This window comes from Sus scrofa, chromosome 5, assembly GCF_054392235.1.
Source record: "Sus scrofa isolate SSC_HxYL_T2T_F1_AM1 chromosome 5, Sscrofa_HxYL_maternal_Yorkshire_Landrace_v2.0, whole genome shotgun sequence".
In the NCBI taxonomy this organism is placed as follows: domain Eukaryota; kingdom Metazoa; phylum Chordata; class Mammalia; order Artiodactyla; family Suidae; genus Sus; species Sus scrofa.
In genome coordinates, this window is record NC_139387.1 from 23,668,240 (window position 1) to 23,691,963 (window position 23,724).

Below are 23,724 nucleotides of genomic sequence, written 5' to 3' on the forward strand. Positions count from 1 at the left end.
TCTCTGTGAGCCTCGTGACCTTGGGCAAGTTATTTGATCTCTGTGTACTCCTTGTTTCCCAAGCTGTAAACTGGATCCCCAGGAATACTGCATTATGGGGTTAGGGTCAGCTTTAAATGAGAGAAACCATGTAACATGTATATAATTGTACTTTGCAAATAATTAACAGTATACATTTTTTTCTCCTGAAGCCAATCTTTCATTAGCTCAAGAAGGCATTAGAAGAAGCATTATCTCTCTTCTCTGTACCCCCCCAAACCCTCTCTCTTCCCCTCCTCTCTCTCTCAGACACACACACACACACACCAATTTCTTCTACTTTTCTAGATTCATATCATCAGCATACAAATTTTCTCTGGTATGGCCTATATTTTAAAAGGAAAGAATAAAAATACTAGTAGGAAGTGACAAACATTTATATAGTTTTTATTTTAGGAAACATATTAATCTACACACTCAAAAATAAAATATCTTCCAAGCATATAATTTACCTCTCATTATGAATGCAATTCTTTTCTATTTAATTTATCTTTCAATGGAGTATTAAGACCACTCCCCAAATACGTACCTGTATCATGTACACATAATAGATAAATGAAAGACAGAGACAGACAAAGAAAGAGAGAGAAAGATTAGGAAAACGTTTCCTGTGTGTGGATCAATCACTGTATGTGGGATTGTATCAACATGATACATAAAATGAGCCCTGTGCGTATTTTCAATTAGGGAAGATTCATGAACTCTATGAATAATCTCAGGAATAACTGGATTTCTTAATAAAATATCAAAAAGAAATACTGAAGTTAGTAATTCTTTTTTTTTTTTTTTTTTTTTTTTTTTTTTTACTAGAAGGAAACATAATCACAAACACATGCTGTATAAATTACCTGTGCGAATGTGCCTGCTGGAAAACATCCCATGACTGACCTTGGACATTCTTCACTGTTTCACCAGAAAACTCTACCCCAGATGACCTTAGTGAGCTTCACAGATTAACAAAAAAGGACCAGTATGATTATCGAAGTGCACTCCTAGTCCCCTGCCCCCAGAAACCAGTGGTCACTATGTATTTATATATATGTGTATCTCTAAACTTATAAGAAATATGATCCTACTTTAAAATTAAGACATACTTCTGTGCACTCTGAGTAACTGAAAGAAGATAAAGTCCAAAGAGCAAGGAGGAATTCAAAAGCCTTTACGCCTCTGCAAAAGCAGACGTTCTCATTTTCTCTGGTCAAAGAATTTATTTCCTTCAACTGTAATAGGCGAGAAGAAAACTGAGTTAAAACATCCTTGGAGGACCTCATTCAAAACTCTCTATTGAATTTAAAATGTAATTTATTCTCCCCCCTCCAAAAAAAAGCCCTAGGCCAAGCACCAATGAGGATAATTTCCTTAGAGAGAAAAAGATGAAATCATAGTAATAAATGCAATCTAAACAATTCAAAAAAAAAATGATTCCAGTGACCAATCAGAATCTTGTTAATTATTTGTTCACACATGGTTTATGCAATGCAATAGGAAGATAGCCATCTTATCTAAAATTATATCCATAAAAATATTTAATATAGAAAAATTCAAAAACAGATTTTAAAAACTAGAAAAAACATAGAAACTGTCAATTCCAGAAAGAAAATTATCTTGGTGTTTGTTCTTCTAAATATTGCCTATAGTACTATGTAACTGCTATACTTACTCCGACTAGTTTATTATAAAAGATGAGTCTCTGGAACAGCCAGGTGGAAGAGCGAGGTGTGGGGAATGGAGAGGCATAGTATCCATGCCATCTCCTGGCTCAACCCTCCCAGCACTCAATGTGTTCACTAACCTGGAAACTCCTCCCTTTTATAGTATTTAAGTATCATCACCATCTCTTGCCCACCCTCCCCAGAGATCAGTGGACAGGGCTGAAAGTTTCAGTCCTCTAGTCACTGGGTCTTTCTAATGACCAGCCCTATTCTGAAGCTACCTAGGGTCCCTACCCTAAGTCTCCTTTTTGGCTTAAACTCAGGGTAACAAAATACACCCCTATCAATCAGAAAATTCAAAGAGTTTTAGGAGCTCTGTGCCAGGAATTCAGATAAAGACAAAACAATTCTTATATATATTTACAAGGTGTCTCTGTGTGTGTGTGTATTTGTGTAAAAATCTTCAAGGTTTAACAGCCAGAGGTTGAAACAGAGCAACAAGTTTTTGTTTTGTTTTGTTTTTCTTTTTTGGCAACATCCAGGGTATATGGAAGTTCCCAAGCCAGGGATCAAATCTGAGCCATTGCTGTGATCTACAACCTACACCAGAGCTGCAGTAACACTGGATCTTTAACCTACTTGCCAGGCTGGAGAGGAACCCAAGCTGCCTCCGAGACAATGCAAGATCATTTAACCCACTGCACTGTTAGATCAGCCAGGAAGAAGGAGGCAGAGGCTGGAGCAGTAAGATTGCAAGTAGGGTTTATTTATTTACCAACAGAGTGGTCTGGAGCTCTGAGCATGCAAGACTCAGTGCTGCCCCCACAGCCACAGGGGAGTACTTGGTTGTTTTTTTTTTTTTTTTTTTTATACACAGGTCATTTTGTTGAGCCTTGTAGTCTACAGCCTTGGGGCTATCTTCGTTTTAGGAAACTCAATCCATTACAAGGGCCTATTCAATAAGAAGGAATCCGCAAGTCTGGATTCAGCTGGGTTATGCTGATGTTTTTGTTCTTTTAGGCCCTGTTTCATTTTCCACCTAAGACGTACCATAGAGGGAACTCCCAGAGTAGTAAGCTTTTATTATATTTCTCTTAGTAATTAACGGAACAAGCAGAAAAAGAAATGAGTATATGAAATTGAAACTGAGCACAGCCTGGAGGGGTTCCAGGGCGTAAAAGCCTTTCTGTGTCCTCCATCACTTGCTCTTAGGAAATGGGCCTCATTCAGCCACCACGACCTTCCCTGAGATCCCAGGGGCAGGTTGAGACAGCTGCTGATCAGGGAAGGAAGAGGATGCAAACACAACGGAGGAACCATCAAGCAATAGTACAGCCTTGGGGCAGGATCCCGGTTCCCTCTCAAGGAATAGACAAAATAATATAGACATCACATACACCTAAGAGAAAAGTTAAATTCCTTATGCTTCTTTTAGAAAAGAATACTTTAAAACCGAACAGCTTAGACTCCTTACTTGTCCCTCTCCCTGACTTAATTGCACCCTAAATACAATCACCCATAAGCTAAAGATCAGGCACCCTGAGCACAGTTGCCTGTGGGTTAAAGATTAATAGCACGTGAGGTTTTGCAGGGACTTTCCTAGTTTGTTCTCTTCTCTGAGCAATATGCCCTTTTCCCAAGTACTGTTATTCTAGGCAACAACCCAGAAGACAGCCATCATGACCATACCGAGATCTCCTGACATCAGCTTTGATGACTAAGATTTCCCCAAAGAAAGAATGTATGTTTGTCCCAACCCTGATTCCTATATGAAAACCTGTTTATCTCCTTTTTACTAAAAAAATCCTTGCAATTCTTTCTAATGGGGGGCACAGTCTTTAGGGCATTAGCCTGCTGGGAACCGCCCCCCCTTTGCCTGGCAAAGCAATAAAAGCTATTTTTTTCTCCTTTACCCAAAACTCTGTTTCTGCATTTCAACACAGCACCAACAGACAGAGGCCAAATTCCCACAACAAAATGAGGATTTGATCTATACAATACATAAGCTGGATCACAGTGTTGACTTAAAAAAAAACGCACAACATGAGAGTTGTGAGCTGAGTTTTATTCAGGACAAAATGAGGCCTATAGCCCCAGAGGGAACATCTCAAATAGCCCGGAGAAACAAACTGCTCTGAGAAGGCAAGTCGGGGAGCTAGGATATATAGGGGTTTTCCAACTTTACACATGGAGAAATATAAAAATCTTAAGTATCCAATTTGGTGAGTTTTGACAAATATAAGCTACATTCCTATTAATTATTAACATTGATCATTTAATCAACTGCAGGTTTCTTTTAGCTGTGGATTACTTTGGGTAAGATTTCCATCGATTGTAAGCACTTATAGGCCAGGAGATCACCACTAAAAATCACTTCAATACTTTATTGCATAAAGCAACCATTTCCTATGCTCACAGATCCTGTTGTCAGGAATTTATACCGAGTGTACACCAGGTTTTACTTCTGTTCTATGGTGACTGGGGCCTCATAGGAAAAACCTGAAGACTGAGAACGGGAATCCTCTTAAGACACCTTCACTCACATGTCTGGCAGCTCAATGAACCTGGCTGTCAGGGTGAGGCCTCAGTTTCAGGGTCGGTCTTCAAACACACACTTCTCCATGTGGTTTCCCTTCAGAGCCACTTAGGGCTTCTTCACAGCATGGTGATTGGGCTCCAAATGTAAGTTCCCCAAATAGAGGGATTTGACAAGAGCCATATTTTTTTAATGACCTAAACTTGTATGACACAGTACCAACTCTACTGGTTAGAGTAGTCACCAGCTTCTGTCCAAATTCAAAGGAAGGCATTTAAATTCTACTTCTCCTTGGAAGGAGTGTCAAAGTCATATTACAAGAGGATGTTGGATGGGAGATGTGTTACTGACATTTAGGGGCAGACTACCTGCATCAGAGCTGAAAGTGGAGTATATAACACGTTGCTTTACTTCTTTTTCCTTTTTGGAAACACTTTTAAAATTAAATTATAGTTGATTTACAATGTTTATTCAATTTCTGTTGTACAGCAGAGTGACCCAGTCATATATATATGTACATTCTTTTAATATTTTTTCATAATATCTTCCTTCATTTCCAACCCAAGAGATTGGACATTGTTCTCTGTGCTGTACAGTAGGACCCCAATGCTTATCGATTCCTAATGTCCCAGTTTGCTTCTCTAAAATATTCAAAAAACTCATACAACTCAAAACCAAAAAACCCAATTGAAATATGGGCAAAGACCTAAGAAGACATTTCTCCAAAGACATAAGGTTAGTCAGTAGGCACATGAAAAAATGCTCAACATCACTCATTGTTAGAGAAATGCACATTAAAACTACAATGTCAGAATTTCCAACATTAACAAGTCAACACATAAATGCTGGAGAGCATGTAGAGAAAAGAGAACCCTCATTCACTGTTGGTGGGAATGTAAATTGGTATAACCAGTATGGAAAAAAGTATGGAGGTTCCTCAGAAAATTGATTACAGAACTACCATATGACCCAGCAAGCCCACCCTTGGACATATTTCTGGACGAAACAGTCACTCGAAAAGATACATGCACCCCTATGTTCATTGCTGCACTGGTCACAATAGCCAAGCCACGGAAACAGTCAACATTTCCATCAACAGGTGAATGGATTAAGAAGATATGATACATATTTACAAGAGAATGCTACTCGGCCATAAAAAAGACAAAATAATGCCGTGTACAGCAACATGGAGGCAACTAGAGATTTTCATACCAAGTGAAATAAGCTTTACCTCTTATTCAATGAGGCTGTAGAGATAATGAATAATTATGAGAAGTTTATGCAGACATTACTCTACACATTTATCTCTCCAGTTATTCCAGGCAGACTGATGGCAACAATCATTATCTTGATGTTTAAGAAACAGTCTTTTTAATCTTGCAAGTATCTTTCTAAAAGTCCTACCTTCTTATAATTTACTATGAAGAGCAGAACCTATCAATAATCTGGAAAACAATTTTATTTAATCCGTTCATGTTTTCTTTGCCATTGTCATTATAATTAACAGATAAATATTTTCAAGATATTTGACTAGAGAAATGTGTGGTACCTATGGAAATAGACAAGAACAAATACAAATGGAAAATATGGAATCTTGTGCAAAGAGTTTAATCGCCACTGTGGTATAAACCAACTGGTATGACATAACATTAGGACAACTACAGTGTTGTGACATCTATGAGTTCTTAGCCCTGACACTTGGAGTGAAAAAAAAAATTCACACCCCAGTTTTGGAGGAAATGAAACATAATTTAATCCTTTAGGAAGTCATTTGAATTTTGAGAAATTTATATTTGATTTAGTGTGGGAAACTTGTATAGAATTAAAAATGAATAATTATATGACATCATGAAATTCATCATATATTCCTATGTATTAAATATGTTCATTGCCATGTTCAATTTAACTTTCTTATATGCTCTTGGAAAAGACTGCATGAGACATAAACTAGTTGCATATTAGACCATGTTTTATTATCTCCTGAAATTTGAAAAATCTATCCAACATAAATACTAATATAAAATCACACAGATGAACTGTGTGCCTCATTTCAAGGGATGTTATGCTTTCTTACTATGTTGACAATTGACATCTCAAAGAATCACTTGACAAATTAATTCTCTACATCACTCTTTTAAAGAGTAGGATCTCTTGGAACATCTTCAGCATGTTTAACCATGACAAAAGCCTATTTAAGAATCTCAAACAATAATGGCTTTTAAACAAAACATGGTACATTCATTTAAATTACTTAAGAGGTACAGCTCTTCTAGAACTGATAGTCCATAATACAATCAAAACCATTTGTTTTATTTTAACATGCTATTAGAGAATATTAACTTTGCAATTTTATATTTCTAACATAGAAAGAATTCACTTTCTATGAAGAACAAAAAATTAAATTCAGAATGTTTAGAACGGAATGAGTTTCTAAGATCAGGTAAGTTAAAGCGATCCAAATAATTAAACAGTAGAGATGAATTCTTAAACTCAAAGTGTCAAAATAATTTTCTGTTTGACACCCTTTTATGTTTCCATGTTAATTATTTCAGTAAACAGTATTGCTTCTCTGAAGCAGAAAATATCTTTCTAAATGCATCTCCAAAGGTTTGTTCTACTTGCTAGATCCTGAAAGTATAAATGAATGGGTTCAGCAAAGGGGTGACTGAAGTGTTGAGCACAGCTACTCCTTTGCTTAAAGTGATTCTTTCATCTGCTGATGGTTTTATGGAGATGAATATACAACTACCATAAGTGATGGACACAACAATCATGTGAGAAGAACAGGTAGAAAAGGCTTTTTTCTTTTGTGGAGCTGAGGGGAATTTTAGAATTGTCTTCTTGATGTAAGAGTAAGAAAGAAGAACCAACAACAATGTGACAGTGAGGGTCATCACAGCTAAGAAAATGCAATCATTTCTAGGAAACCTGTGTCTGAGCAAGAAAGTTTCAGGATGGGAGAAATATCACAAGCAAAATGACCAATAACGTTTGAAGCACAGAAATTCGGGCTAAGACTTAAAATCAGTGGAGGGAAAATGACCAAGAATCCAGGTGCCCAAGAACTGAGTACAAGCTGATTGACAAATGTTGCTGCTCGTGATGGATGTATAATGCAAAGGTTTGCAGGTGGCAACACTGCGGTCATAGGACATCGCTGCAAGAAGGAAAAACTCTGTAGCCCCCAAGAATATATAAAAATACAACTGAGATATACAACTATTATAAGAAATGGTCTTTTCCCAGGTTACAAGGGTGATTAGGTATCTGGGGATGCAAGCACTTGTAAAGGAAATTTCCGAGAAAGAGAAATTAACAGAGGAAGAAATACATAGGGATCTTAAGATGAGAACCCAGTAGAGGGAAGGCAATGATGCTTAAGTTTCCTAGCATGCTCAACATGAAGTTTAGAAGCAGAAATAAAAAATTACAATCTGTAACTGAGGATTGTCCGTCAGTCCCAGAAGGACAAACTCTATCTGCCTTGTATGGTCCGTCATTTCTCTTTTGTGATTTCAAACAAATTCTAGAAATAAAAAGGTAAAAAAATAAGAAACCATATAAGTAGATTTATTTCCAAGATATGATATATATAACGATCCATGTGTACTAACACATACATTTACATCAGGTTAAAGATACGGTCCAGAATTGTGCTGTAAAAACTGTTACTACAGAAGTCAGTTTTGGAATTGATCTGCAAAATCCTGAATTGACCTGTAAAATCCTAAAAAGGTTGATTTTTTTAGCCTTATATACAACCTTCCAGTCAATTATAACTGATTCCAAATTGGTCCATTGTTAAATAAGTTAGATAAGTTCTTGGTTCAGGATTCAAAAATAGTTCATTCATTTTTAATCATTAACTTCATCAAAATATCATTATGCCAGAATAAAGAATTAAGACCTACAGTTAAATTCCAAAACTTTAGATTTCATATTAAAATGACATTTGATTAGAGCCCAATTATAGCTTCTTGGAAATTCTGTGAACTGTTCAGACACAGCAGAGATCTGGAGCTGCTGTGGCACAGGCCAGCAACCACAGCTCTGATTTGACCCCTAGCCTGGCAACTTCCATATGCTGCAGGTGTGGCCCTAAAAAGACAAAAAAAAAAAAAAAAAAAAAAAAAAAAAAAAAAAAAAGAAAGAGAGAGAGAGAGTGTATGTGTCTAATATCATAACAAAATAAATACCAGCTGAATCAAGGAAAAAATGAAACTGAAGACAAAACATATATAAACACATTTACCAAAAATTAATAGTATATTTAGAACGTCAACATTTTGCCACACATAATGGAGGTCATGAGAAGAAAAGAGAAAACACAGAAAGTGCCATCACAGTCTCCACTCAGATACAGATACCGAGTCTAATCCTATTTTCCAGATGTAGGTTTGTGTGAGTGAAAAATCATGGTCTTATCACATTACCTATGTCACATTCCCAGTAAACACTCATACACCCAAACAGTAACTATGAATCTAAAGAGGCACTGGTGTAGGAAGTTTGGATGGGACAACTGTGTTTGTAATTGCAGGTTTTCAGAATCTCAGATGGCCAAGGATGGAATAGAAGTATAGCAATGCTGGGGGCCTATTAGCAGTTACAAACTAACCCACAACTGTGCCCATCCACAAATAATGCAGCTAAAGAGCTGAGGAAGAAGAACTCAGTTATGGCTACTGAGAAAAAGGACAAGTCACGCTTAAGATGAAAGCTTGAACCTGCCTTTTATTGTTTAAGAATAAATTTTTAAAGACCATCTAAGATAATACACCAAAACTATTACAACCATAAGATATAAATAGTTCAGTGATATGAAGGAAAACAACCAAATTTCTAAAGAGAAAAAAATGTCTAAGACATATAATGGAAACCTACCTTTCTCAAAGAGCAATTCAACTTCCAAATTAGATATAAGCTAGAGGTCATGGCAGAGTTGAATGGTTAAAAAAAAAAAAACAGGCTAAGTATTTTAAAACAAGGAGTTCCTTAAATAATTTATTCATTCAGATAATTACACTCTGAAGTAAGGACTCTGATGGATATATATTCTCATTAAAATATTCTGAATATATTTTAGATATAAAATTACAAAAAAGTTTATAAAAACTCACCCTATTTTTACAGCTGCATACATATGGTAAATTCAGGTAGGTCTTCCCCAAATATATACAAAAACAACAGCATCTGGAAAAAGGTACTATTTCAGTGATATATTAAATTAGAGTACATATATTTTTTTCATCAAAAATGTTTATTAATAATATCCTATCAAAGGAAATCATTCAATAAAACTTTTTTTAATTCTTTAACTCATCACTTTTAAAAGGCAAAAAAAAAACTCAGTAATTTCAGATTATTGATTGGTTGTATATTTTAAAGCCATATTTTCAGCTAAAATATATCTAGTGAGGCCCTTTATTTTCCTCTTACCCTGAAGAAATCTTTGTTAATCTTTGCAATAGACTGTTTCCAAACAATCTTGGAACATACACACTGATAGAAAGAAAAAATAAACTACATCATGCAATATACAATGCTTTCTTTCTTGTAAATAAAGTTTTTAATTGCATTTCTTCTCAGAAACTGTTTGCAAATCAGTATTTTTGCCTGTTCTGAAGCTTTCTGTTTTTTACTGACTACATAATATTTTTCCTTCTATATCAGTTGGCCCAGTACTTCATTATAGGAATTCATGAATCATTTAGATTAACAATTTTATTACTTTAGCAAATTGTTTTTCATTTCATATTTCTTAGCACATTTCTTTTCCTCTTATACTAACTGTCCAGTGAATTAGCTCCAGGCTGCTGGGAAATGGTAGATCTTAGAGAACCATAGATGAATCTAAATTTCCTTCCTTGGAGTTCCCGTCGTGGCGCAGTGGTTAACGAATCCAACTAGGAACCATGAAGTTGCAGGTTCGGTCCCTGCCCTTGCTCAGTGGGTTAACGATCCGGTGTTGCCCTGAGCTGTGGTGTAGGTTGCAGACGCGGCTCGGATCCTGCGTTGCTGCAGCTCTGGCGTAGGCCAGCGGCTACAGCTCCGATTCGGCCCCAGCCTGGAAATCTCCATATGCCGCGGGAGCGGCCCAAAGAAATGGCAAAAAAAATAAATAAATAAAAATAAATAAATAAATTTCCTTCCTTGATCTCATCTTCCTTGGGCCCTGTTCATTTTGTTACTATGTCCTTGCCCTTACCCTAATTTCTACTTTTCTGAAAAATATACTGAACATCCCTCTACTTTTACTATTAGTATCAGAGTAATTTCAAAATTAAGAGGCAGATATTTGTTCAGCAACCAGTACAAATTTGGTAATCATGAATTATAAATGACAAATTTTCATAGCTCAATTAGTTTAAAATGTTGATCAGAATTAGCACTCCCTAAAGAGCTATTTTTTTCTATTTTTAAAAAATGTATTAAACATGTGAAGTCAATTGTCCAGGAAAAACATCCTCCATTTTTATTATGTGTGATGGACTTTTGGGGTTGTTGAGGTTCTGTTTGTCTGGAGAGCAGTCCGGTGATAATCACTCCCTCCACGACTCCACAGGGCAGTCTGGCTTAAGCTGCTAAGTATCGGAAACGGGTGCAAATGCATAGCTCAACTTTCATGCTCTTGCATTTGCGGACTCATCAAATAGATGAGGAGAAATAAATTCTATTTCTACTAAAGAGAAATAATAAAACATCACCTCTAAATCTCTATCTTTTCCTTGTACGTAATTTACAATGATAGCTGTAATTACTCTTAAATTTACAAAAGAAAAGTAAGACTCTGTTTTACTGACCATTAGTGGAATATGATGGTATTTTTTTTTTCCTCTACACTACATGATCAAGGATCCCCATAATAAAAGACAAACATATTTACTGGAAAACATTATTTAATTGTGTAGGCTGAAAAACAATATAAATTAATTGTTCAGATTAATTCCAGAGAGCTAAAGTGTGACCATTTTAGTAATCATTTTCTTCACTATCACATATATGGTAGGATTTATGTCTTGAATAATAAAGATTTATAATAAACTCTTCTTTTTGATACCAGATAAATCCTAAGATTTGTGTGCAACTAATCCCACTTTACAAACATTCATAAAGATTATTATAGATGAGATGATTAGCTAGTTTGAAACATGGGAAATACCTGCTAGTTTCAAATTATTTAAAAGGAGTGAGTGCTTTTCCACAGGAAACCTAAGGAGATGATGTCTCTAAAGAGAAATAGGAAAGATGAAAAAACACTCAGAAGAGCACACAAAACACCACTTGGCCTTTGTCTTTTATCATTTAATTAAAAACGAACTTACTGCTTCAAGTATGATAACATATCACTAGAATTACCACATTGTCATATGAGATCAGGCATTCAGGGTGGTACGGCCCTGGCCAAGATTATTCGCGTTAAAAAATATTCATTTTGAAAGAGTCATTTAGGGAGTTCCCATTGTGGCTCAGCGGGTTAAGAGCCCAACTAGTATCCATGAGGATGCGCATTTGATCCCTGGCCTTCTTCAGTGGGCTGGGGATCTGGTGCTGCCACAGTGGTATAGATGTGGCAGATGTGGCTCAGATCTGGTGTTGCTGTGGCTGTGGCTGTGGCATAGGCTAGCAGCTGCAGCTTCCATATGCCCCAGGTGTGGCCCTAAAAAAACAGAAAGAAAGAAAAAAAAAAAGCCACCAACAAATGAGTCATTTAAACACTGCAAACTAGCAGTTTATATTGGTTCATATGGAAGATGTGCTAAGACAATTTCTTTTGAGGTTTTTTCCTTTTTCAATACGTGAATTATCACTAGGAGAGGAGCATCTGGATACCTACCACAAATATTACTACACCTATTTATTTTTTTAAAGACCTCTGTTTAATATTAAGAAAAAATTAGAACTTCTGCATAATACTATGATTTGAGCATGAATATTTTGAGGATGTGCACCCATCCATGTTCAAGTTTTTTGAAGAACTACTAATTATTATAACACCCACCATTATTATCACACCCATCTTATTATGCACGATGTACCTTGCTAACTGCTGTCTTAACATTGTTTAATTGAATCTTCAATAGGCAAAGTACACAAAATTATGAACTTTTTTTTGCTTTTGAAAAAAGATTTAGGGAAATCATTTTACCTGCTCACAGTCAAAACAAAACTAAGAAATTACAGAGAGAGGATTGCAATCAGATCTTTTGATTCCAAAGTATAATTTGTTAGCCATTATGCAATACTTCTAATTAAGTAAATGGATAGTAAAATTACAAGTAGATGATAGATAGATAGATAATCCAGTGCCTCTAACCAAACCTCAAATTTGAAATGTTGAATATTTTTAATGATAAAAATAACTGAAATATTTACATTTCAATGTAAATGTACATTTCTTGTACATATCATATATGGACAAAATTTGAAAGAAATGAAATCATGAAGTTTTTTATACATATTAAAGTTTAAAGTATCATAAGAAAAAATGAAATTGAAGATAAATATAATTAAATGAAATAAATGTATTTCACATTGAATAAAAAACCAAAGGTGTGGAAAACAAAGAAACAAACAAATAATTTAGTATGTAACTTTTTAAAATATCATGCTCTGGTAAATAAAGCCATGCACCTATGGTTGATTTATGACAAAGGAGGCAAGAATACACAATGGAGAAGATACAGTCTCTTCAGTAAGTGGTGCTGAGGAAACGGGACTGTGACATGTAATAGAATGAAACTAGAACACTAACACCATACACAAAAATAAACTCAAAATGGATTAAAGATCTAAATAAAATACTCGATGCTATAAAACCCTTAGAGGAACACATAGGCAGAACAGTTTCTGATACAAATCGCATCGATGTCTTTTCAGATCCACCCCCTTGAGTAATGCAAACAAAAACAAACAGCTGGTACCTAATTAAACTTAAAATCTTTTGTACAGAAAAGGAAACCATAAACAAAACAAAAAGACACCCTATAGAATGGGTGAAAATATTTGCAAACAACGCAACTGACAAGAGATTAATTTCCAAAATATACAAAAAGCTCATATAGCACATTACCAAAAAACAAACAGCCCAATTAAAAAAGGGGCAGAAGACCTAAACATTTCTTCAAGAAAGACATACAGGTGGCCTATAAGAACATGAAACAAAAAAATGCTCAACATTGCTCAGTATTGGAGGAAGGCAAATCAAAAGTACAAGGAGGTACCAGGTCACTTTAGTCAGATTTGTCATCATCAAAAGTTTATAAATAATAAATGTGGAGAAAAGGGAACCCTCCTACACTGTTGGTGGGAATGTAAATAGCCACCATGGAGAACAGTACAGAGATCCCTTTAAAACCAAAAAGCAGAGCTGCCATATGATCCAACAATCCCACAACTGGGCCTATATCTGGAGAAAACTCTAATTTGAAAAGATACATGAACCCTGATGTTTACTGAAACACAGTTTACCATAGCCAAGACATAGGAGCAACCTGACTGTCCACTGACAGATGAAAGGATAAAGATGATATATATCTATCCATATCTATATATCTCTCTGTATATACAATGGAATATTACTCAGCCATAGAAAAGAAAAAAATAATGTCATTTGCAACAACATGGATAGACCTAGAGATTATCATACCAAGTAAGTCAGGGAAAGACAAATATCACATGATATTGCTTACAGGAAGAATCTAAAAAATACATTTATACAAATGAACTGATTTACAAAAACGAAAGAGACTCAGAGACATAGAAAACAAACTTAGGTTTACTAAGGGGGAAAGGGATGGCGGAGAGAGGTTGGGATAAACATATACACACTACTATGTATAAAACAGGACCTACTATGTAACACAGGGATCTACTGTATAACACCTCAATATGTTGTAAGCACATATTTTGTAATAACCTTTAAGGCAAAAGAATCATATATACATGACATATGTACATATAAAACAACAGTATTAAAAACTATACCTACATTTTAAAAACATGATACCAATCAAAAAATAAAATAAAATGGCCTGATGATTTATACTATGCGGGAGAACCTAAAGGGTAAAAGGATTACAAACACATCTTTAACTTCATATAATTTGTGTGTTATCATTGGCGGTACTGATTGGATAATTCCAATTTCATTTTTTGTGAATTTGAGCATTGGGCAAATTAGGAAATATACTGATGTTGCAAACCAGCAATGTCACCATAGGTTGGAAAAAAAGAAGTGGGAGGGAATCAAACATGAATGGGAAAATAATTCAATGGTGTTGAATTGAAATTAGAAGCGGCAGTGTAAACTAATGGTTTCTTTTCTCTCTCTCTCTTTTTTTTTTTTTTTTTTTTTTTGTCCATGCTTGTGGTACATGGAAGTTCTTGGACCAGGAAATGAACCTGCGTAACAGTAGTTACCCAAGCCACAGCAGTGACAACACCTGATTCTTAACCACTAGGCCACCAGGGAACTCCCTAATGATTTCTTTTTTTTTTTTTTGCCTTTTCTGGGGCCACTCCCACGGCATAATGGAGGTTCCCAGGCTAGGGGTCAAATTGGAGCTGTTGCTGCCAGCCTATGCCAGAGCCACACAGCACCGCGGGAGCTGAGCCGCATCTGCAACCTACAACACAGCTCACGGCAGCGCCAGATCCTTAACCCACTGAGGAAAGCCAGGGATCGAACCCACAACCTCATGGTTCCTAGTCAGATTCGTTAACCACTGAGCCACGATGGGAACTCCCCCTAATGATTTCTTAATATACTTTTTTTTGCTTTGTCTTTTGAAAGATCCAAGCATTTTGATAGCATCACTATGCTCCACAACTGAGGTGGGATTCCAAAATGAAACACAAGCCTTCTTGAAGGCAAAATTTGCAAAACGGTGAGTACTAAAAAGAAAATTACCATAAAAACAAAGGATCGTGATATTTTAAAAAAGATTTCTTAGTGACAAAAAATATAAGTACACATACTGGTATGGATAGTGACGTGAATATGGATGTATACTGAAAAAGAGAAACAACAGAAGCATTCTAATGCCAAATTATTCATACAGAGGGAATGGAAAATTTTTGAAATCACCATTTCAAAACCTCATGACACATGAAACCCTTTCCACTTGATTTCCCCCATCCCATGCTCACCTGGGCTGTGTCCCTCCCACCTCACTGTGTGAGCTTTCTACACAGTATTTTCTGTGGAAACCTCCTTATCTGCTTGACTGGTGCATGTTGGATGCAGAGTTAATGCAAATAACATAACATAAAATAATAAAATAATTGGAATAAAATAGAAGTATATGACAAGATTAGGATCAGTAAAGCTTCTCACATAATGGCAACAGATTCAGAAAGAATAAAACAAAGGTGAGTATATTTTACTACAATGTAACCAAATTTCCAATTGATCACCACCAACCATAAATTGTATTAGATGTTAAATAACAAATCATAAAATCGGATTTGCAAACTCTAAGACTTGCAAAGACTTAATATCCTGAATATGTGCAAAGATCTTGGAAAGGACTAAAAAATAACTTTAATGCAAAATCAGTGAAAGGTAGTCATGTTCTTTTCATCAATAAAGCACAAATTACCAATAAATATTTGAAATTATGCTATAATATTAGCAATTACAAACTGAGTTAACATGAATAAAATATTATTTGGATCATTATTTTGGCAAAGATTTAGTAGACTGATGATGCATCCTGACCTTGTGTGTTAGGAATGCATCTTCCAGTCTCCAAGGACACAGTCCCAATTCCTAGGTGCATTAGTTAGCTTTTTGTTTTGTTTTTCTATATTATTATATTTTACATTCATTAGTGACTTTGATGCCGGGTCCTCAAGGACCCTTTTTTTAACCTTAGTTGCTCTTATCTGCTCCAGGTTGATCATATAAAGAAAGCATCCTCAGCCACATCCGTGGTGAAACTTTTCAGATAATCATTTTGTGTTCGAATTGCTGGATCAGACCATCAACGTTTCGAGAATCAGAGAGAATTTCTGGTTTTCTTGTGTTTGTTTACTAGTCTTTCCTTCCATCTAGCAGTTCAGATGATGCAGAAATGTCCATTTTCAAATTTAGACTGATGCAGTCATTCATGGTAAATGTTAGACACAGGAACATAGAAATTCATATAGATTATTGATGCATTTCCACTGCTATCTTTGAGTGAAAGTTAAGAGAGAAAGAATCACTAGGCTAAATCTATGTCACCACTAATAATTCTTATTTAATTAAGAGAATCTGTTGGGAGAAAACAAAACCTGAAGCCTGAATGACAGATTAATGTGTAAGTATGTGCATATTTCTCAAATTAATTTTTTCTATTCTGTAATTTAGAAAAATAATCAAAATCACTCTCTTTCCTAAGTGTATATCTATATTAGACAAACATTCATATACAAATGTACATTTATATGAAATATGTGCATGTGTATTTTTTAATTTGAAGAGTTCACAAGGATATGGGGAGTTCACTTCTTGAATGTCATTTTCAAGAATATTCATCATGGCAGCAATTAAGAAATTTCTAAGCTTGTTTTATAAATTTGCTAAGTGGGTGGGCAATAATACAGTCAATATTGACGGCCATATAATGTAACATCTATTGCTCCCACAGTGACACATGTGCATGTGCACAGATACACATATTCTCAAATACTTAAATATACCTCTCCAACTCAATAAAACTTGGCTTGATATTTCATCTAGAAAATCTTGTCTTTTTAACAACAGATATTTTTGACATCTAGGCATATTAAACAAAAATTGCTGATACAAATTAGTAAGATACACCTGCAATATAACTTGTCAGAAGGTTTCTGAAACATGTTTCTGAAGTATGTGACTAAAAGGACAAAAAGGTGGTTTTTCATCTTGGGTTAAGGCAGTAGAGACTTTTGCTACAGGTTACAACGGGAAATGAAGAACGGATGATCACAAGAAGGAAGGAAGGTGGGCTCTAGGGGAAAACGATCCTGTGTTTCTCAATTTGAGCTACTGTAAGTATTTCAACAGTGGATCTACAAAGCAGGAGAGGGAATAGCATTTAGACCAAATTATTCACCCATGAACCTACATCAGTGTTTGTCCTCACTGATAATGTCTAGAGAATCTGAATCTGCCTTTCATTACATAGGTTCCATCGGAGACAATTTGGTCAAAGAAGGTATTCAGGAGCCAGCTGTGGTTGAAACTAACCATCCAATAACACAACATCCAGACAAAAGGCTAATCCTAGTCTATCTAGACAACCATCTAAGTAGTTAGCCCTCTGTACTATCAGTAAAATAAAAAACAGTATCCCCCACACACAATCAAGGGACTTTCCACCAAAAAGTTCAAGTAAATACAACACAATAGAAAATTATTCTTAGCTCATATCCAGAACTTTTTAAAAGCCTCATTACCTTAGAGTTACTTGTCTATAATTCCCATTTTGTAAGTGATCTATATTAGCAAAAATTTGAATGAACAGTCATGGAGCTGTGACCAGGTGAGCTGATGAAACACCCAGCCTGAGCAACTGCATTCTACTGCTCAAAAATTGGTGCACTGAAGGGTCAGGGAGGCATGATACAAACTCCTGTGGAAGAAAGTACCTTCAACATCATCATAGTATCTTCTATGAGGATCACGGGAGTAAATAACTTCTGTCAAGTAGGACCTTGAAATATAAGTAAAGAATGTATCCTGATATTTATTTGTAAATATACGTATAGCCTTTACTCTTCCCTTTTTTATTAGGGTTATCATTTATATCTTATCTACGCACATTGGAAATTCCATCAGATAATGTTAAATATTTGCTTCCAACAACTGTATGAGAGGATTGGTAAAGTGCTGGTATTTTTCTATGTGATTTTAAATGTTTGGGAGAAATCTACAATTCAGCTACCTGAGAACACAGTTCTTCTTGTGGGATGATTTAAGTATGCGTTTATTTACTTTAACATTAGAGATAGGGCTACATTGGTTAGAGATTTCATTTTAAAGTAGCTTTAGCAGATAATATTTTTCATAGAATTAGTTCATTCACTTAAATGGCCAAATCTACTTTGCAGAACTTTTTCAAAATATTCCATTTTAATCTTTTTATTGTCTGTATTATCTGTAATGATGTCACCTCTCACATCCCTGATAAATTTCATCTTTTCTCTTTTTTCCAGATCAGTCTCCATCACAGTTTATCCATGTTAGTCATCCTCTCCAAGAATCAGCTTTGGATTCTAGTAATCATCTCTCTTGTTTTTTCTGTTTTCTATTTCACCTCTTTCTGACTCATTATTTCCTTTCTTCTGTGTAGTTTCTCTTTGACTTTTTACACACACATCGCCTAGAACACCGAAGGTAATAATGAGAAATCACACGGTCATAACAACATTCATCTTGGTGGGACTTACAGAGGACCCAGAGCTACAAGTTCTGATTTTTATCTTCTTATTTCTTACCTACGTGCTGAGCGTTACTGGGAACCTGACCATTATCATTCTTACACTCAGATTCTCATCTTAAAACGCCTATGTATTTTTTTCTTCGAAACTTCTCCTTCTTAGAAATCTCATTCACAACAGTCTGTATCCCCAGACTCCTGTACAGTATATCAAGTGGGGACAACACCATGACTTATAATGCCTGTGCCAAATATTTTTTATTGGACTCTTTGGAGCCACCGAGTTTTTTCTCCTGGCTGCCATGTCCTATGACCCCTATGTGGCCATCTGCAGACCCCTGCATTACATGAGCATCATGAACGGCAGAGTCTGCACCATCCTTATCCTCTGCTGCTGGACCTCTGGGTTGATGATCATCATCACACCACTCAGTGTGGGCCTCCAGCTGGAATTCTGTGACTCCAACGCCATTGATCATTTTGGCTGTGATGCATCCCCTCTCTTTAAGATCTCATGTTCAGATACATGGCTCATAGAACAGATGGTTATAATCTGTGCAGTCGTGACATTCATCATTACACTGATAGGTGTTGTTCGTTCATACAGATGTATCATCAGGACAATTCTCAGATTTCCTTCTGCTTCACAAAGAAAGAAGGCTTTCTCCACGTGTTCTTCTCACATGATTGTTGTTTCCATTACCTACGGCAGCTGTATTTTTATCTATATCAAGCCTTCAGCCAAAGAAGAGGTGGACATTAACAAAGGAGCATCTGTGCTCACTACATCTATTGCTCCATTGTTGAATCCCTTTATTTATACTTTGAGGAACAAGCAAGTGAAACAAGCTTTCAATGACACAATCAAAAAAATTGCATCTATCCTACACAAGTAAGAGCAAGCTGAATTTAAATAATCAAATGAAAATGACGGATTTATTACTCAACATTTTTTTTCTGAAAATCCTAACTAGTTCAGTAAGATTAACCTTCTTATGAATCCTTCAAATCTTGATTTGTGAAACTACATGGAACAAATTCTCTCCCTCTCAACCACAATTATAAATATAAAGAGACACTGTCAACATCTCTTCCACCACAGGCCCCCTGCTGAACACTTGGGAAAACGACTTAGAAGTAACTTAGCAGTTAGGACCACATTGTACATCAAGAGTCAGAAAATTAAGGCCTGAGGGTAAGATCTATCCACCACCGATCCTAACATTTGATTGACTTATACTTGATATACAATGTTGTGATATTTCCTGCTATATAACAAAGTGATTCAGTTATATATACACACATCAGTGGTTCTTATGAAGTTTTATTGGAACACGTCCACTCCCACGCATTTGTATAATATCTCTGGCTTTTTTTTTTTTTTCTGTCTTTTTGCCATTTCTTGGGCCACTCCCGTGGCACATGGAGGTTCCCAGACTAGGGGTCTAATCGGAGCTGTAGCCGCCAGCCTAGGCCAGAGCCACAGCAACGCGGGATCCGAGCTGTCTGCAACCTACGAAACAGCTCATGGCAACACCGGATCATCAACCCACTGAGCAAGGCCAGGGATCGAACCTGCAACCTCATGGTTCCTAGTTGGATTCGTTAACCACTGAGCCGTGACGGGAACTCCTCTGGCTGCTTTTAATGGAGGAGTGAAGTAGTCTAATAGAGACCTCATGGTCCCCAAAGCCTTAAATATTTACTACCTGGCCTTTGACTGAAAAAGTTTGCCCACCCCTGGTGTAGAATTTACTTGTACATTTTTACAATTTTGTATCATTTGGGAAAAAATAATGAGGGGTAGGTTGCTAAGCAACTAACAATCTCTTCATCTCCCCAGCTGTTTCCAGGCATAACTCTTACACTTGGCCTGGTGAAAGAATGCAATTTGTCCATCCTACTGCAATCTTCCCCTTCGTCCCTGAATGTACTTCAAAACAGAATTTCAAAGGATGAGATCCTGGAAAACTCTGCCTGTTCTATCCACCTAGAGCTCATACTAACAACTAAAGTTAGAACCATAACACTGTTTTATAGCAAATGGAGAATTCGATTGCCTGGCCACTTCACAGGAAATTTTATTCAGCTTACCAATTTCTATAAATCCAGAATCTCGCCTCCACCTTCCCTGAAAAAAACAGACTTACTTACAACTCCCAAAGTTGTATATGTACAATTTAAAATCAAGCAATATATTTGTATTGGCAACTGAATTCTAGGTAAGGCCATCTGCTTGGCCTGCCCATCAATGTGCTAAACTATTTTTTGTGCCATAAATGTACAATATTGTCTAGTTTGCATAATGTCTCATAAGTGCTCTCTGGCTGCATCATCACAAGAGCAGCCTGCCCTCCATTTGCATACAAGCAGCCTTTCATTTTTGGGCAAAGCCACCTTAACAGGAAGAGACCATCCAAGATAAAAATTATTGAATACTTCTTACTAAATCCTGCTGGAAATTTTAACTATTTTTTTAAAAAGTATATTTATTAATTCTTATATTTTGTCTAATGTAAAAAAAAAAACTTTTATGTCCTAGGTATTTAAAGTAGATACTGGCAATTTCCATTTCAAAATTAAAATAAGGGAGTTCCCATTGTGGCACAGTGGGTTAAGAATCTGATTGCAGTGGCTAGGGTTGCTGAGGAGGCATGGATTCAATACCCAGCCCAGTACAGTGGGTTAAGGGATCCGATGTTGCAGTAGCTGTGGTGTAGTTTGCAGCCTCAGCTCAGATTTAATCCCTGGTCTGAGAATTTCCATACGCTACAGGGGCAGCCATTAAAAAAAAAAAAAAGTTAAAATTAAATTGAACATTATTTACTCAATTTCAGGTAATTAATTAAAATGATGGTTTAAAGTTGACATATATAACATATAGTTTATATCATATTCAATCGTGAATTAATGAACTCTTCCCTTCTAAGATCAGTACCAAGATATGAAGGTCTAATTTCACCACTTCTACTCATTATTGTACTAGAGTTTCTAGCCAAAATAATAAGGCAAGAAAAAAGGTCTAGATTGGAAAGAAAGACACAAACTGTCTTAATATTTCATTGCATTTCTATTTACATAGAAAATTTTTAAGAATATGGTCAAAAATCTCCTGTAACTATTTTAATAAGTTTAAGAGATACAAGGTCAATAAAATGCAGTAATCAGAAATTTAATTAAAACATAGCATCAGGCGTTCCCGTCGTGGCTCAGTGGTTAATGAGTACGACTAGGAATCATGAGGTTGTGGGTATGATCCCTGGCCTCCTCGCTCAGCAGGTTAAGGATCCGGCATTGCCGTGAGCTATACTGTAGGTTGCAAATGTGGCTTGGATCCCGCAATGCTGTGGCTCCTAGCCTGGAAACCTCCATATGCCACAGGTGTGGCCCTAGAAAAGACCAAAAAAAAAAAAAAAAAAAAAAAAAAAAAAGCATCAAATAATAATAAATATGTAAGGGAAAAAAAGCCCAACAAAAGGTATCCAAGACCTCTCTAATGCAACGCACTGACCACTGGTGAAAAAATATTTTAGCAGTCTAAATGAATGGATAGATACATATACCATGATTATAGGACAAAGATTCAGGCCCTCAAGTATAATGAAATAAATTCTCAAAACAACCCATGAACTTGGAAGCAAATCTCTTCTCAGTTAAGCCTCCATATGAGTACACAACACAGTTCACCCCTTGATTAAAGATCCTAAGCAGAAGACCCAGCAAAGCTGTGCCTGGAATCCTGATGCACAGAAACTATGAGATATTAAGCATGCAGTTTTAAACCACTAAGTTGGTGGTCCTAAGTTATACAGCAATAAAAAACTAACAAAAGGCTTTAGGAAATGTTTACTGCTTTCTTTAAAAGACAATTGTTTGGATTATGTTATATTCTTATTTTTCTGCCTTATTTCTCAGCATATAAAAAATGGCTTCAACTGAATTTACTAGATGACACTAATATTGAAATCTTTCTTTGTATACATGTCTTCATTGTTTGAAAGTTGATAAACATTTAAGCTCAATTTCTTCAGTCAGAGAATATACAATAATGGGTGCAAAACAGGAGAAAACAATCCTTAAGATTAAAATTGTCCTAATGGTGTACAGATAGGATAGATATACATATATAAAGTAATAATGAGTATTACAACAGCAACCTCTGCAACTACATGCTTTATGAACCAGGATTCTGATCATGGGATTTTTGAGCATAGACTATACATTAGAGAACAAAAGTGATTAAAGAAAACATTCACAGACATCCAAGGAGAAATCTGAAGTAACTGAAATGAGGATGATGCTCTCTGCTGCCAGAAAACAGCAGGTGAAGGCGTCTCCAGACACTGTCATGTAATCCATGCATTTTCAGATGGCCACAAAAAAAGCACAGGGAAGTTCTTTTTTTTACCCAGATAATCACTGGGACATATTCACTTGCTTAGGGTTTCTGGGAGTGAAAAATTAACATTAGGAGCTCCTGCTGTAGTGCACTTTTCTAGCTTTTTTGTTAAGGTCTCACTCAGCCTCTCAAGAGTTTACTGAAGTAGTGAAGGTGGTTTTTTAATTCATTATTCTCCGACATCTCTGATCCTTACTGGAGAAGCCTCTAGTGATGTCCCTTTATACTACGGAAGACAAGATTATATATTGAATGGCCTACTGATCTCTATATTTGTGGAGTTGCAGACACCTCTCTCTAGTACAAAGATGCTCAGTCTTTTTCTAAGACAATATATTAAGATTATCCACCCAGGAGTTCCCGTCATGACACAGCAGAAACGAATCCAACTAGGAACCATGACGTTGCCAGTTCAATCCCTGGCCTTGCTCAATGGGTTAAGGATCTGGCATTGCCATGAGCTATGGTGTAGGTCATAGATGCTGCTCGAATCTGGCATGGCTATGACTGTGGTGTAGGCTGGCAGCAAAAGCTCCGATTAGACCCCTATCCTGGGAACCTCCATATGCTGGGGGTGCGGCCCTAAATGGACAAAAGACAAAAAAAAAAAAAAAGTTTATCCACCCAATCACATTCATACTTATGATTTTTATTTCTGGACTGGGACTACATATACTTTTAATACATCTG

General features: G+C 36.1%; 2 protein-coding genes and 1 pseudogene across 8 annotated transcripts in view; 1 reads left to right on the forward strand and 2 right to left on the reverse strand.

The window, feature by feature from the left end:
- Positions 1-23,724, reverse strand: part of LOC110255239 (olfactory receptor 6C1-like) — a 371,689-nt gene that overhangs the window by 216,297 nt on the left and 131,668 nt on the right. For 4 of the 7 annotated variants that reach the window (XM_084955875.1, XM_084955877.1, XM_084955873.1 and 1 more), the window contains one exon: positions 9,348-9,420. The exons of the other annotated variants lie outside the window; for them this stretch is intronic. The gene's annotated coding sequence lies outside the window, so the exon portion shown is untranslated. The remainder of the gene's footprint in view (positions 1-9,347; positions 9,421-23,724) is intronic. 7 annotated transcript variants of the gene reach the window in all.
- On the reverse strand, positions 6,771-7,727 carry LOC146403226 (olfactory receptor 6C70-like; annotated as a pseudogene).
- LOC100627963 (olfactory receptor 6C2-like) lies at positions 18,938-19,531 on the forward strand. Its single transcript, XM_021091222.2, has one exon. It carries the CDS (start codon positions 18,938-18,940, stop codon positions 19,529-19,531), a length of 594 nt encoding a protein of 197 aa, XP_020946881.2.

What these genes read in the sequence shown, in the direction of transcription:
- LOC100627963 (XM_021091222.2), top strand. Translation starts at nt 18,938, where the DNA reads ATGTCCTATGACCCCTATGTGGCCATCTGCAGACCCCTGCATTACATG.